The following is a 16,181-nucleotide window of genomic DNA, read 5'->3' as shown; positions in this document are numbered from 1 at the left end:
GGAACAAATGGATTAACACAGCCCATTTTTTTTGCTGTCTGTTTGTACTTACTCCACCTCCTAGAACACAGGTGGAACACAGCCACTGTGCATGCCCAAAGAGCCCTTAAAGGGTGGTTCACATTTAAGTTAACTTTTAGTAACTCTAAGCAACTTTTTATTGGTCCTCATTTCTTCATTTTTAGTTTTTGAATTATTTGCCTTCTTCTTCTGATTTTCCAGCTTTCAAATGGGGGTCACTGACCCCATCTAAAAACAAATGTTCTAGAAGACTACAAATATTTTGTTATTGCTACTTTTTATTACTCATCTTTCTCATTAGGCCCTCTCCTATTTATTTCCCAGTCTGTTATTCAAATCAATGCATGGTTGCTAGGGTAATTTAGACCCAAGCAACCAGTTTGCGGACATTGTAAACTGGAGAGCTCATAAATAAAAAGCTAAATAACTTAAAACCACAAATAATTATACATGAAAATCAATTGCAAATTGACTCAGAATAACACTATCTGTCTGCAGCATACTAACAGTTTATTTAAAAGTGAACAAACCCTTCAACTATTACAAACCATAGGGAAATTATCACAAATGAAAGTTCCATGTTTTGATTACTGACATTCCCCAGTTTTAATTAATTTCACAGTTTCTAACAAATACATTTTACATAGTCCCAGACAGTAGCATCAATAGCTTCTGCCAAGTAATAATTGCTAGCTGAGGAAGCATTTATTTATCATTATTTGTATGCTGAACTGTTAGGGTTACCTCCTTCCTAGTGAGCCTGGGTGGGTGACATCAGAGGCAGTGTTATGAATTATGCTTGCTATTGGCTGATTGCCACATCAATCACATAGAGTCTTGCCCAGTTTTAATAATTTGGAAAACTGGGCTGGCCTGATCAAGACAGGACAGGTAGCAACTCTACGATCTATTCCAGGCCAAGTCATCAGTTTGAAAAACAGCATGATTGAATTGCTTGCAGCAGAAAAATAATTGTTGAGTTGAGGGGGCGCAATAATAAACCATTTTAATGTCTCTAATACTATTTAATTTATACTGAATAAAACATAAAATCTGTGACATAAATCTATTTAGCATACAAGAGTGAAGCTGTATTGCTGAAGTTAGGACAACTCCCCCCCCACTCATGTAAAATTCAGAGTGGCCAGCTTGAAAAGCAGTACATACGTTCTGTTGGAGCTTTCTGGATAATGGGTTTCCAGATAGGTGATCCAATTCCTGTATGGTGCACAATGAAAATTAGAGCCTGCTACAGTAAAGGCTTGGATTACAGGGAGCTCCTTACTCACAGGGAGAAATGTCAGTGACTGAATCATTTGCCAGAGAGATTGTATTGGTCTCTTGAATGTCAAATTCAGCAGCTCTAAATATGGGTGGTCCAGAGATAGAAGGTATGTTTAAACTTTAATCCATCCAAGCATCAGCAGCAGAAAAGGGCACATGTTTCTGTGCGGGTGCTCCTAGCATTTAGAAATAAATGTACAAACTATGGACTAATAAACATGAGTAAGTTAAAGGGATAGTTCACCTTTGAAGAAAATTCTAGCATATTACAGAATGCCCTACTTTTAGCAACCTTTAAGTTGGTCTTTTTTTAATTGTTGCCTTTTTATTCTGCCTCTGTCAGCTGATCCCAGCAGCCAAAAAAATGTTTGCTTTTTGACGCTGTAATTTTAATGTTATTGTTACCTTGTATTACTTATCTCTCTATTCAGATCCTCCCCTATTTATCTTCCAGTCTCTCGTTCAAACCACTGCCTGGCTGCTAGAATAAACTGCCCACCAGATAGCTTCTTAAATGATAAACTGCACAAAAAGCTGCATAATTTAGAAACTGCAAAACAAAAAATGGAAACCAATTGAAAATTGTCTCAGAATACCACTGTTCCTGTTTAGTATTCATGTTAAATGTTAATTCAAATGTGAACTAACATTTTAAGTTGCTTATTCTGCTCTTAGTAAATGAGTTACACACAAGATTTAGAATTTTGTCTTAAAATTAGTTTTACAATAGACTTTGTGGCTAGGGTCCTCTAAGACAGTTTTGTTGGCATACTTTGTCATTCTTGTAGAAACTGGTTCCATAGCAGAAGCTAGGGGGATTCAAATATTTTTATTTGTGCCCACAACATATTTACTTTACTACTGAAGCTAAAATAACCCAACCAGTTGTGTTATCTGTATATCAGTCTCTATCTATCTACTATGCAGTATTTACCAGAATAAATCTTATGTTGACAAAGCATTTATTGCCCAGAAGCACCAAGAAATTCACCTGCAAGTGTATTGTAATGTGGGCATTTTGCATCCTAGCAAGTATATGGGGAGTCCCAGTGCCATCAGACAAGGTCTTAAATTTTAGTTATTCAACTTTGAGAGTCTGGAATATGAATAGAAGAAGGTCTGAATGGAAAAATAAAAACAACCTTGTAGCCTTAAAGGGGTTAAGGTTGTTTACCTTGAAATATTCTGAGACAATCTGCAATTCGTTTTAATTTTTTATTATTTGTGATGTTTGAGTTATTTAGCTTTTCATACAGCAACTCTCCAGATTGTACTTTCTGCAATCTGGTTGCTAGGGTCCACATTTTCATAGCATTGATTTGAATAAGAGACTGGAATATGAAAAGGAGAGGACTTAGATAGCAATAACAAATAATGTGTAGCCTTACAGAGCATTTGCTTTTAGATGGGGTCAGCGACTCCCTTTTGTAAAGCTGGAAAAAGTCAGAAGAAGAAGAAGGGAAATCTAAATAATTATAAAAAAAATAAATAATGAAGGCCAACTGAAATATTTCTTAGAATTGACCATTCTATAACGTCCTAAAAGTGAACCACCACTTTTAAAAAACAATAGTTTTTTTGGCTGCTGGGGTCAGTGATCTCCATTTGGGAGCTGAAAAAAAGTCAGAAGAGGAAAGAACCCAATTCAAAAACTATAAAAAGCAAAAAATGAAGACCAGTTGCAAAGTTGTTAAAGGGTTGGTTCACCTTTTAGTTAACTTTAAGTATGTTATAGAATGACCAATCCTAAGTAACTTTTCAATTGGTCTTTTTTATTTATTTGTTATAGTTTTTGAATTATTTGCCTTCTTTTGACTCTTTCCAGCTTTCAAATGGGGGTCACTGACCCCATCTAAAAAAACAAATGCTCCGTAAGGCAACAGCTTTATTGTTAGTGCTACTTTTTATCACTCTTCCTTCTATTCAGTCCCTCTCCTATTCATATTCCAGTCTCATATTCAAATTAGTACTTGGTTGCCAGGGTAATTTGGACCTTAGCAACCAGATTGCTGAAATTGCAATTGGAGTTCTGTTGGAGTTCTGTCTCAGAATATCAATCTCTACATCATAATAAACATTAACTCAAGGGTGAACAACCCCTTTAAGAATGGGCTATTCTATAAAATACTAAAAGAACACACACAGGGATGATGTTATTAACCAAATAGTACGACCGCCATGCTAGTAAACGCTTGTCATAACACACCTTGTTAGTAATGTCACGCTAGCCCAGTCTGACCTTAGATCATGAGGGCACTAAAGGATCTCAACAGGCTCAGTGAAACACACACTTGTGCTTTAGGGCTCTTACACACGGCAGTTTTCTCCTCCGCTCCCCTGCGTTGCGCTTTCTTCCATTCAGCCGAAGGGGAGCGCAGGAGTAGACGCACTCAATTATTGTGAAGGGAGCTGTACTCACACAGACATATGTATGCGCCGAACGCAGGTGAAATGCAACATGCTGCGTCCCACCTGCAGTTGCCCCTTACATGCGTCTGTGTGAGTACAGCCCCCTTCACAATAATTGAGTGCGTCGACTCCTGCACTCCCCTGCGGCTGAACAGAAGAAAGCGCAACAGAAAACGGCCATGTGTAAGAGCCCTTAGAGGGTTAGTTCTGAATATTCTCACCTGGGATAATTAGGATACAGCCTGCTAGGGAGCCAGTGGAAGCAACTGAAAGCAGAGAGGGAGAGCTTAGGCCTGAGAAGAGAAGTGGCAAGATTTTGCTTTGCTAGCTTAAAATAATATTTTTCCCACATAATCAGGGCATGAGAGGGTTAAAAAATTTCCGTCCGTTGACACATATGGAGATACACTTCCCCACTGCAGCAATAATCATTTTACAGTATAATATACGTTTTCCCTTTGATCTTGCCCTGTTTTCTTATTGCCACCTCCTCTCCCCTCCCTCCACCTCTAGGAAAGCCCCATTTTTTTTTTTTTTACTTTCACTTTCAATTAAAAGCTCAGTCGACAAAACCAGAAACTTGCTGTGAGACAGATAAACAACCTCCAGGCTGAACTGAATTGAATTGTACAAGATGACAACTGTACATATACCACCATCTGCACAGGAAAAAGTGTGTATTTCTATATCCTATGTTTGCTATGGGAAATAGTAAGTGTAATTGTGACTATGCAAAAACCCTGAGTGTGTGTATGTGTACTGTAATTGTATAACTAGTGGCACTGTAAATAGTACGTAATGTTACATTTGCATGGATTTTCAGGTGTATTTTGTATGATCAGGGCAGGAGTTTAATTCTGTGTAATGAAATACAATAGAACACAGTGATTGTACTTCACAGAGACAAGGTGAGGCCTGTGGTTTCATTTTTGCTGTGCTGGATTGATACAATTCTAATTACGGAAGTCAAATGTTAAAGCTCTTAGCAGGGATATCTGGCACGTATAGTGTAACCGCCTGAAATAATATCTCCCTAGATACTGTTTTTTCTTCATGCTGGTATAAAAGATGCAGTGTACCGAAACAAATGGAGAAACCTGAACAGTTATAATACAGACAACAGTATCTTATAGCCAGATATAAGTGGATTATATTTCCAGCTGTCTGCTGAAATATTATAAAAAAATATAGTGTGTTTGTGTGGTTGAATTATTCTTGAAATAATATTGGGCTACCCCCAGAAAATGCAGTAGGTATCAGTGCCATGTATATACATGTGCATTCATACTGTAAATTATAAGGATAGTTGAAGTCAACAAGAACTTTCTTATATTGACATGAGTGCAACGAGTGTCTGTAGGGTTTGCAATGCAATAGGGTATGATTTTGAAATATAAACGTTTTAGCAGTATCCAGGCATTCCAGGGCCATACAAAGGTGTAATGGAGATCTATGGAGGAACCTTGTGACACTTCTAATATATTCAAGAGGACGGAGGGATGGAGGTTATGTTATTTTTTTTATAATACATAAGAACCAGTATTCTGAAATGTAACTAAGTATCCTTATAAGAATGTCATATGTAGCTCTTGCCTTGTGTATATTATAAAGATATAAATTGAGGAAAGCCTAAACAGTGACAAAATCCCCATCTCATTTGTAAACAAAATGTTGGGATATTTGGGAGCTGGAGTAGCCGAGCCTATAACTTATCTTGCCTTCACCTGCACTAACATGACATGATCAAATACCTTATTACTAAGTACCTCTTTTAGAGCTCTGAACGGATCCAATATTTGAGACCCAGACCTGACCCAAACTCGCAGCCCCCCTAACCGCAACCTGCATATTTTATGCATATTTAGTTTTGTAAAATTTTAAAAGGAGTAAAATACAGACAATATAAGACATATAGATAACACTGCATCCGAAAATCCTACTCTCATCCCACAGGGTACCCGTTTTGGGTTTTTTTGCGGGTAACCCACAGGTAACCGACTCACTACAGGACTCTACCCTCTGTACTGTTCCTGCTAGACAGTGTTTTTATATACGGTGTGTATATATATATATGTATATATATATATATATATATATATATATATATATATATATATATATATATATATATATATATATATATAATGTGTATATATATATATACACATACACACACCATTAATCCCTGCTATAATTACCAATATTTCCTCTGCTACTCCACTAGTACATTAACATTCTATAAATTGCAGCCCATTAGTTTCTTACTAGTATTTATACTTGTGTGCTAATCCAGATTTTCCTTGTTACAGGTAGCTACATTTCAAAAGGAATTTTCTAAAGAGGTAAGACTATAACACAACGTGTGTGTTGTGTTGGGGGTAAAAAATTTTTTTTGCTATATATGCTCACAAACTTGTTCTTAATATATTCCTATAGTAGTTATCCTGAATTTAAAATAACATTTCTGCTATGCCCCATCTGTTTTTGGTCAACAGTTAGAGATTGTCTAAATAAGGACAGTTGGTTAAGGGTCTAGCAGAGGTATTACTGAAAGAGGGGCAGCTTTAACCCATAATATTTTAGTGAACTCTAGCTCTGCCCTCAAACTGTGACTGCTCTTGTCATTTGACATCATTGGCCATTTGACAATATTTCTGAATGGCTGGAAGACAGCCATTCAATGGCAAAGGGCTTTAAATGCACTAGTTTAGCCTGTATGCTTTACAGACCATGTACCCTTCTTCATTTCTGCTGATGTAAGAGCACTCAGGGGCATTTTGGGGATCCTTACTGCTCTGAGGCGGCCTTTCTGATGCTGCGCACCCGGCACATACAATATTGAACCCCGGAGCGGGTGTAGGGGGGTTGTATCACTAGTGCAGAGAGAGCAATTGCACTCTCTCTACACTAGCAAAGTCGAAAAATTCCGATTTGAAAATCAGAATTTCAGCTCTTAGAGTTACTAGGAGCAGCTTTCTGGCCTCCCCTTTCAACTTGTAAGCTGCTGCCTTTTTTTACATCTCCTCATTGCAGAAGCCCCCACTAGCCCCACAGTGATTTAAATTGTCGCACCAACAACTCACGTTTCCATTTTACCATGTAAATTTGATTTGCAGTGTTTGTCTCTTTTTTTCCCACAGGCAGATAATCTAATTGCAGTTGGAATCCCACAAAAGATATATGAGTTGGACCAGCTTCTGTCTGTAAGATGGGATTGAGGGTACAGTACAGGATTGGGGGGCATAGAATGAAGGGGAAGCAGATACAGCTGGGGACCCATTGTGTATTGAAGATTCCCATATAAGATGCTGTACTCCCCTTTTATTAAGTGTAAAACTGTATATATATTTTTAAACAAAATGTAATCATAGTTCTCCGTCTATTCTTTTGAGAAATAATGACATTTAGGTTTGACTATAGGGCTCCTTTAATTTATTCAGTGTAAAACTGTATATATTTTTAAATATTTTCCCCCAAAACTGTTTGGATTGTTTTCAAAAGTAAGTCTGTGGCTTAAAAAATGGACTTTAAATGAAATGGCATTTGAGTAAAAGTGAGTGCTGTTTCTAATTTAGCTTGAGCTATGTATAAGTATACATTTTCCTCATTATAAGGTACTTGTAGGGTCTTGTTAATTTGCAATGCACAAAAAAAGGACTTTGGAGAAGAGGAATTAAGAAAGAAAGAGGGCTTGGAAAACCAGACATGGTTGTGCACATAGCTAAACAGGCACTTGGAGAAGGCGAGACGTTCATGTTTGGGTAACAGAATATACACATTGCTTTACTTTGACTTTCACAAACAGTTGTCAAAGCACACGTGAGAGTAACATATAAAATAATATTCAGCCACTTTATGTACTTGTGTTATTGAAGTACAATTCCCAGCAGCTCCCATTCTACTGCAGAGGAATAGAATCTGAATAAAAATAAAACGTCTTCAGTTCAGTACTAATGGATGTTTGCTTAGAAAACATGATGTTTAATGTGTGGTATATTATCCTTTAGTCTCCAGAGCTGAATGTATCCGATATGAGTACACTGCAAGCTGAACTGGACATACCAATTCCAGATCCAGAGAAAGAGAAGGAAAAAGAAAAACAGGTGTGTGCAGGGTGAATGATGCCTCAATTGTATCCAAGTATTAGCCATTTAGAAGAAAAAATGGCAAATAATACATATTTACTTGGAAACGCCCCAGTGGTACTTATTGGTGGAAGCATATTAGTTGCTGAGTGGTATGTCTTGAGTAAGTCAGAAATGCAGGTTGGACTAGAGAAAAAATGAAAGCTTATGTTAGAATTTGTAGACAACTTATTTAACAGAGACCTTCAAGAACATAATACCTGCTCATATTCCCTCTGCATGGCTTCAGCTTTCGGAACCTGCATTAGCTCTTATTTATTTTAGCCTGCAAGGAAAACAAACTTGGCATGGGATACATAAGGAGGCTATACATGGGTAGATTTAAGCTGCAGAATCGCCCCCTTCAGACACAGTCTGCTGCTTTCCCACCCAAGGCCTGGGTCATTGTGGCCTCCTTGTCTGTGCTTGTATGAGTTCCGCTCAACTGATAGCTAGTAGATTTTGAATAATGTGGCAGCTTTGAATATCCCATTGGACAAGGAGCACATTGGCAAATTAATGCAGTTGTCAACAATTGGGCCTCTTTAGCCCTAATGAATGATCTGATCAGGCCGGATTTACATAGTGTGCGCCCAAAGGCCCACTGCCGTTTGTCGCCCCTGTCCACTCCCCTTTATTCGTGCATATTTTCATCATCTGGACCGGAGCAATAGGGATTGGCACATGGGAAATTTAAAAAACGATTTTATCTCAAGCGCATCACCTGTGCTTTTGAACCAATGTGGGTGTGGTTGTGCAGCATACCGCCCCCCTAAAATCCTGCCACCCAAGGCCTGGGCCTGGGTGGCCTTTCCACAAATCCGGGCCTGTCTGATCATTGTCCCTAGGTATGCAGTGACAGTTTGTTTGAAATATTTTACCTATACATTTCCGGCTATAAACAATGATCCTTTTTTATCTTTAGAAGAAAGAAAAAGATGATAAAAAGAAAGATGATGAAGAAGAGAAAGGTAAAAGAAAAATGTAAAACCTTAGGATTCATAGTATCAACTTTATTTGACACTATATACCCTTTAAAGGACAATTGAAGCCACCAGTAAAGCTCTGCTTTATAGGGTATAAGTCTAACGTGCCCCTTCTCATATCCAACAACCCCATCCCCATGCCACTAACGTTAGAGACTTAATGGAGAAGGAAAGGTAAAAACTAAATAAGCCTTATCAGAAAGGTCCATCTAAATATACCAGTAAACCCCCAAAGTAGTGCTGCTCTGAGTCCCCTGTCAAAAGAAACTCTGCATTTCTTTCCTTCTATTGTGTACACATGGGCTTCTGTATCAGACTTCCTGCTTTCAGCTTAAACCTCATTGCCCTGGGCAAGAGCATGCTCAGTTTGTTCCTCTTCCCCCCTCCCTTCTCTACTGTAATCTGAGCCCAGAGCTATGAGTGAGCAGGGAGAGACTCAGGCAGGAAGTGATGTCACACCACATTAATACTGCAGCTCCTATCCTACACAAACAGAGAGCTTCTAGAACTTTTTACTCAGGTATGGTAAAACATTCTACAGAATAAATATAGCATTCTAGCTTGCACTATTGCAGCTAATCTATTGGCTATAAAATGCCTCTGTAGCTTTCCTTCTCCTTTAAAGTAGAACGAAACCCCCCCATACCAAACCCCCCCTAAACTGCCTGCTATTGTCCCCCTCCCTCCCGCACTGTGCAGTAGTAAAAAAACAACCCCTTAAAAAAAATCTGACCCTATAATTCAGATAAGCGGCGCTTCCAGGCACCATCTTCCACTGCTTTGCATCCTCTTCTCGGCTTAACGCCAATTTGAGCATGCACAGTTGAAGCGGATTCCTGACTTGGCCCAACTGAGCATGCTCCCGCAGTCTTCGTGTTGGCATTAAGCCCCGAAAGAATATGAAGCGGCAGAAGATGATGCCTGGGAGCTCCTGTGCGCTGCTCTGCATTTTAGGGTCAGATTTTTTTTAAGGGGTTGTCTTTTGACTAATGCACAGTGCAGGGAGGGAGAGGGGGGCAATGGCAGGCAGTTAAGGTGGGCTTTTTTGATATGGGGGTTTAGTTCTCCATTAAGAAAGAACCTGGGGAATTTAGAAAGGAGACCAATCACTGCTAATATATTTGCAGTAGTTCCATTAATAAACTAGTTGCAGAAGAAGGTTGCACATGGCACTAACTGTAGTTTGGTAGCTCTTTTTTTAAAAGTAAAGTTAGAGACCGCTTGGCACAGTTCTGTTTGACTTTTTACACACATTTTTCATACTGCATAGAAGTTTCATTGTTTTCCGCTGGATACGGGGTTTCTCCCATAGCTTTTAACACTTAAGGTCTGTCTCTGTACCCCGTCCACGGTACTAGTAGTCAGTGCCAATTCTATTAATGGAACAGACCAGGTAGACGCAATAATCTGCTGCAAAAGATGCCTTTTTATTTAACACTACATGTTTAGAGCAAAAATGCCCTTTTTCATACTGCATGTTCTTTCAGCCCTCTGAGCATACACATTAAAGGGAAAATATACTCTTCCTGTGACTAGGGATGCATTGAATCAACTAGTTTGGCATTCATCCGAATCCCGAACTGAAGCTGAAACCTAATTTGTACATGCAAATTACTTGACATAATTTACATATTCAAATTAGAGCAAGTGCTTAAAAAACTGTGCACGCAGCATGTGGTTAAAAAAATTTTTTACTTCTTGTTTATATTACAAAAAGGCACGCGATTTTTAGGATTCAGCTTGACCAGGCACTTCGATTCGGCCGAATCCTGTTAAAAAAGGCTGAATCCCGAACTGAATCCTGGATTTGGTGTAACACAATATGTGACATACAAGCTCATTCATTTGGGCTTATATAGAAAACATGCATAAACACTGAATTTTAACAGTGTTATTTCCATCCCTCACATTCTTCCATTGCAAAGTAATGGATTTTGAGACTTGACATCCCTCTGCTTTTCAGAGAATTTGTGTGCTACCCACTAGGATACATATATTCATTATACCTCTATATGCTAGAAGCAGATCCAGGCCAAAACAGTTACACCACTGTGTTACATATCTTTGCCTTGCCATTCGGTGGGCCAAACTGGGCTCATTTGAACACATTTGACTGCAGGCAACATGTTTCAGCCAAGGTATTCTGCTTTATCCGTATTTAAAGATGCTGTGAAAAGTGGTTGTTGTGGTCCATTACAAAAGAAAATAAGATGCCAATTAGGTCACTATAAGGTTAAACTGACACAGAGTCTATAATTTTTTCTTTTTCACTTTCAAGGCCCACCATGTGGCCCTGTTTCCAGCAACGATAAAATTACCAGTCTTCAAAAAAGAATTCGGAGTGAAATCCAGGAATCAAAAGAGAAACTGAATATGGTAAGAGTGGCAGGCAGCATACAAATCTCAAGATGGATTAGATAACATAAGTAGGAATAGAGAAAATGGAAATGTGAGTGTGGATGGAGGGAATGAGAAAAGATGACAAATGAACAAGGTTACTCTGTAAAAAAAAAAAAAAAAAGGAATTTTACTATTTGACTTGATTACTGGGACACTGGGAGTCCATTTAAATATTGTTCAACTAAAAAATGAGACCAGATTAGACTTCAACATTACTTGGCTCGCCACTCAGAACTGTACCCTAGGTGTATGCCTGCCCCTAGTTCTGGCCCTGCTTACTGCAACCTATTTTGTATTAACAGGAAAAGAAATAAATCAGGATGCAAATGTTGTATTATAATCGCCTAGGTAATGACAGCATGGGCATCCAATAGCAGCTAAAGCCAATTAAAACACACCAGGGGTACAGTGTACGAAATGCCATTCATAACTATAATACACATTTCTATCAGTTATTAATATAGTGCTGGCACATTACACAAAGCTTTATTGATTATACATCATTCACATCCTGTCACAGGGGAGCTTACAATCTAGGGTCCCTATCACATTCTAACAGAGTAGGGTAATTATAAGCAGCCAATTAAGCCCGAGTAGACCCACACAAGCATGAGGGGGACATAAAGCACATTGTCACTAAGCTGGAATTGAACTTCTATCTATATATCTACCCCTCCTAGTCATAACTTTCTGTCATCTTGGTCAAAAGTTTTGGAAACTAGTACATCAGCTTTATAAACAACAGATTTTCCTTGACGTAATGGCATGTTCGTTATCTGTAATGAAGAGTGGGACCACAGGCTACATCCACACAGGGCCTCCTTCTAGGTTATTGCTGGGTCTAGATGCGATCAGAACTAGACACGTGTGCAACTGAGCTGGGTTGGGTTCAGTGTGCACTAGTGATGTCACTGGATTTGCACACATCTTCTCCCAGCAATCACCAAGCTGGACTTGCGCAAATAAAAATAAATATTAAAAGAAAAGAATATAGCTCTTTCTAATTTTAGGTCACCCTGTGGCTGCAGCTTCAGATTCCACAGATTGAAGATGGGAATAACTTTGGAGTTGCTGTCCAGGTAATTCTGCAATACTTTGATTCCAATTGGTAAACACGTGTATTAAAGTTATACTTTACAAATATAATTTTGGTTCCCCTTTCTCCCTTTTCCTTAGGAAAAAGTGTTTGAACTGATGACAAATGTGAGAACCAAGCTTGATGCATTTCAGACTCAGCTTTCAAAGTATGTTTATCCCAAAGAGGCCTGGCAGTTATGAAAATGATCCCCTTAAAGGAGAAATAAACTCCCCCCCAATAATAAAAGCCCCTACCTAGTACCCTAGGTAGTCCCCCTCCCTGCTCACGTATCGGTGCAGCTCATGGGCGCCATCTTCCAGATCTCTGGTCTTCTTAGGGCCCTTTTCCTTCCCTTTGGCAATTTCCAGCACTTTACTATAGTTTATATAAACAAGCTGCTGTGTAGTCATGGGAGCAGCCATTCCATCACAGGATACACAATAGATAACACATACATTATTGTATACTACAGAGCTTATCTTTTATCTGCTGTGTATTCTGTGCCTTTTCTCCTTTTTCAGCTTTGAATGGCTACCCCCACAGCTACACAGCAGTTTGTTTATAAAAACTAGTGTAGAGTTTCTGAAACAAACACCCCAGTTTTTCCAGTGCAGCACAACAGTACATTATATTTTCAGTACTGTTCCTTTAATCATTCTTTGGTAGGAAGACTTGTGTTTTTAGGTAATTGTCTTGCTGCATGACCCACTGTCTCTTGAGATTCAGTTCACGGACAGATGTCTTGACATTTTCTTAGAGGTCTTAGAATTCTCTGATCTAGTTCAGAATTAGTTCCATCAATGATGGCAAGAGGTCCAAGCCCAGATACAGCAAAACAAGCCTAAAGCAGAACACTCCCACCATGTTTCACAGAGGAGATAAGGTTCTTATGCTGGAATTTAGTGTAATGCTCCTCATTTAAACCAATGTTCTATAAAACATTCTTTCAGTATCCTTCTGGTTTGTTCACATGATGTTTAGCAAACTGTAGACAGTAGGTCACCAATATTTTTGGGGAGAGCAGTGGCTTTCTACTTGCTACCCTGCCATACACACCATTGCTGTTCAGTGTTCTCCTAATGGTGGACTTCTACCCAATGTATCACTGATGTCATGTGTGCATGTGATGTCACTTTTTGCATACATCACGTCTGGCTTTCAATGCGACAAACCCTGTACCTCATACCCTGCTCCTCCCCCAATAGATTTATGAAGTAAGTGTTCCTTGGTGGATTTTAACATTTTTTTTTTCAAAAATGTATTTTTTTCAAAAATTTATCCGCCACCAAATGATGCTGCCCTAGGCACAGGCGCTCTGGTGCTTTTATATAAATATAGCCCTGAGAACAACCCATAAATAGTCAAGGTCATATTTTTAGCTACTGTAGCCATGAAAATACAGCAATTTCAACAAAACAAACTGCAGTTCCATAGACACTGGGTCCTGAATATGGCACCTGTGCCCTAGTTAGAAAATTGTATGTGTGATGTCAGTATGGTTTTAATTTCCTGATTTGTAGTTGTATTTATAGTAAATAATTATTCACTGTCTTAAAATGCAATTGTTCCCTTTATCAGATATCTCTCTGACCGAGGTGATGCAGTGGCGAAAGCAGCAAAAAGTCCTCATGTGGTAAGAGCCTCATGCTTTTGTTATTCCAGTGACTGATTGCATTATGTCCCATACTGAGAAACCATTCAGGACGGATCCTTGTATATAGGGGATTCCATAGATTAGTGCTGCTACTTAGTGTTAATGTTATACCAACAAGTCTTCTGAACCAGTGGATATTCTTGGGCCTTGTGGTTTGCCCATTATACCATGCAATTGGAGTATGTTTATTTACTTAAGTGATTTATTCAGCCAGTTTAATGTAGTGGTCCTGCCTTTGCGAATGTAAGTTTTGGACTGACACTGCCAGTTAGTATGTCTATCATTAGGTACTGTCAGATACATCTATTCACTTTGCACATCATTGAGAACAAGGGAAGCAAACAAGGTTACAAGAACATTTGTTAATATTCGTATCTCTATTGATTATATGTGATTCCTAAACCTATAATATGGTCAATATTTATATAGAAATGGAAAAATATTGTCTCATCAATTTGTTCTAGCCCAACAAAATGATCATTCTTTCCAAAGAAATTGTGTATATCCCTGACAAATGTTCGCTCCCATTGACCCACCCCAAGGTTTCCAGTTTGTTCATTCTCCTTTACATGGTCATTCTTTCAACCAATTCAAATTAGCTCCCTTGTGTTTGCTTTTTGACCTTTCTCTCTTCTACCATGTTAAATATATTTTACTTAAAAATAAAAAAGGCCATTACGGCATACAAATATTTTTAAGTGTCTCCACAGTTGAGCAGGTTTGATTTTCCAGTCGCGGCCTGAACTGCATCGGCACATTGAAATGGTCCTCTTTAGACAGTCAACATTGGGAGCATATTGGGGAAAGATCTGATCATTTGGTGGCCTTGCAAGCTTAATTTCACACGCCCTACAACTCGTTTATGTAAGGCAAAGAAACATCATCCATAATTCAGTCTCCCTCTTGTTTTACAGGGAGATTATCGAGCTTTAGTGCATCAACTGGACGGATCTCAATATTCAGAGCTCCGGCTCACAGCCCTGGAGATCAGAAATACTTATGTAAGTGTTACTGGGTGAGGTGCATCTCTCTAGTAAGGCTGTCTTTTGAAGCCTTCTTCTTATTGGTTTTTATGGTTATTTTTTTCTTTTTAATTTCTAATGGCACCATGTGTTGCCTTGCAATGTGTTTTTCTATTTGCTTGAATGGAATGTGAAAACAGAATCTATGTCACTGCCACTAATTATGTTTCTGCCTCAAATATGTCCTTAGAATCTCTCAGCTCATCTCTGTGATGAATGACCCGTTTATCTAAAACCATTGTGTTCTACACAGCTTATGTTATCTGCGCTGTAACTGTGTGTCCTATTGTAGAGTTTTTTGGCCCGTGAAAAGGCACAGGCCAAGAATCAGCCTCAACTCTGACATCTTTGCCTGCACCCAGAACCACTGCATTTGCCCTGATGCAGGCACGCATGGCGGATTTTGGCATGATCTTCCATTTTTTTTAGGGCTCATACTTACGGGCGTTTTGCCCTGCAGTCACTTTTCTTGTGTTTCACAGCAGAACTAAATGTTGCCTTTATTTCCCAATAGTGCATCATGTTGCCTGCGTTTGGTGCTTTGATGCACCTCTGTGAGTACCGTAGGAAATAAAAGCTGTGTTTTGTTCTGTTTCCATCTTATGGTGAAATGCAGGGCTAAATGCTCATGAGTATGAGACCGTAAAACCAAATTGAACTACTGATTGTTTCCGTGAAACAGCCCCTCCTTGTTTCAGTAAGGCATAGACTGTAACAATCAACAAAGTAAAACATGATCTAAATATCAGGAATGCCTTGGATGTATGAATTCACCCAAAATAATTAATTCTATAAAATACTTGTTTTTTTTTCTTTTAGGCCATTCTTTATGATATCATTAGCAAGAATTATAATAAAATAAAGAGACCACGTGGGGACGGCAAGAGACTAATCTACTGAGTGATCCTGTGATTCTTACTTCTCCTTTGTACCCTCACTGTAACAAAACGCAGTCACTTGCATGATTATGTAGAATTCCTTTATAACTATAATAAAGTCTGGATCAAGATTATATCGTTTCCAATCTGATTAAAGGATGTGGTTGAAAAGAGAGACAAAAATCACCCTAAACAGGTAGGTAGGTTTTGTACATACTGAGAGAATATGAGGAGCAATGAAAAGAGATACAGAAGATGTACGCTGTATGCGCCTTAGCTTGCATTAGCTGCCTGTGATAATTTGGGTCTCTTCCCAGTGACCCCA

The 16,181-nt window shown here is 38.7% G+C and overlaps 1 protein-coding gene across 1 annotated transcript; it reads left to right on the top strand.

Annotated features, from left to right (window-relative positions):
* The first annotated feature begins 4,247 nt into the window (after positions 1–4,247).
* Positions 4,248–15,987, top strand: psme1.S (proteasome activator subunit 1 S homeolog). The gene is given in 11 exon segments (NM_001092314.1): positions 4,248–4,387; positions 6,024–6,056; positions 6,855–6,917; positions 7,722–7,817; positions 8,764–8,809; positions 11,103–11,200; positions 12,235–12,303; positions 12,401–12,468; positions 13,881–13,935; positions 14,871–14,957; positions 15,798–15,987. Coding segments are annotated over 11 exon segments (735 nt in total). The 5' UTR covers positions 4,248–4,348; the 3' UTR covers positions 15,879–15,987.
* Positions 15,988–16,181: the final 194 nt, after the last annotated feature.

This window comes from Xenopus laevis, chromosome 1S, assembly GCF_017654675.1.
Source record: "Xenopus laevis strain J_2021 chromosome 1S, Xenopus_laevis_v10.1, whole genome shotgun sequence".
Lineage (NCBI taxonomy): Eukaryota > Metazoa > Chordata > Amphibia > Anura > Pipidae > Xenopus > Xenopus laevis.
The sequence above is the reverse complement of the archived record's forward strand: the minus strand, read 5'-3'. Positions and strand labels throughout refer to the sequence as shown.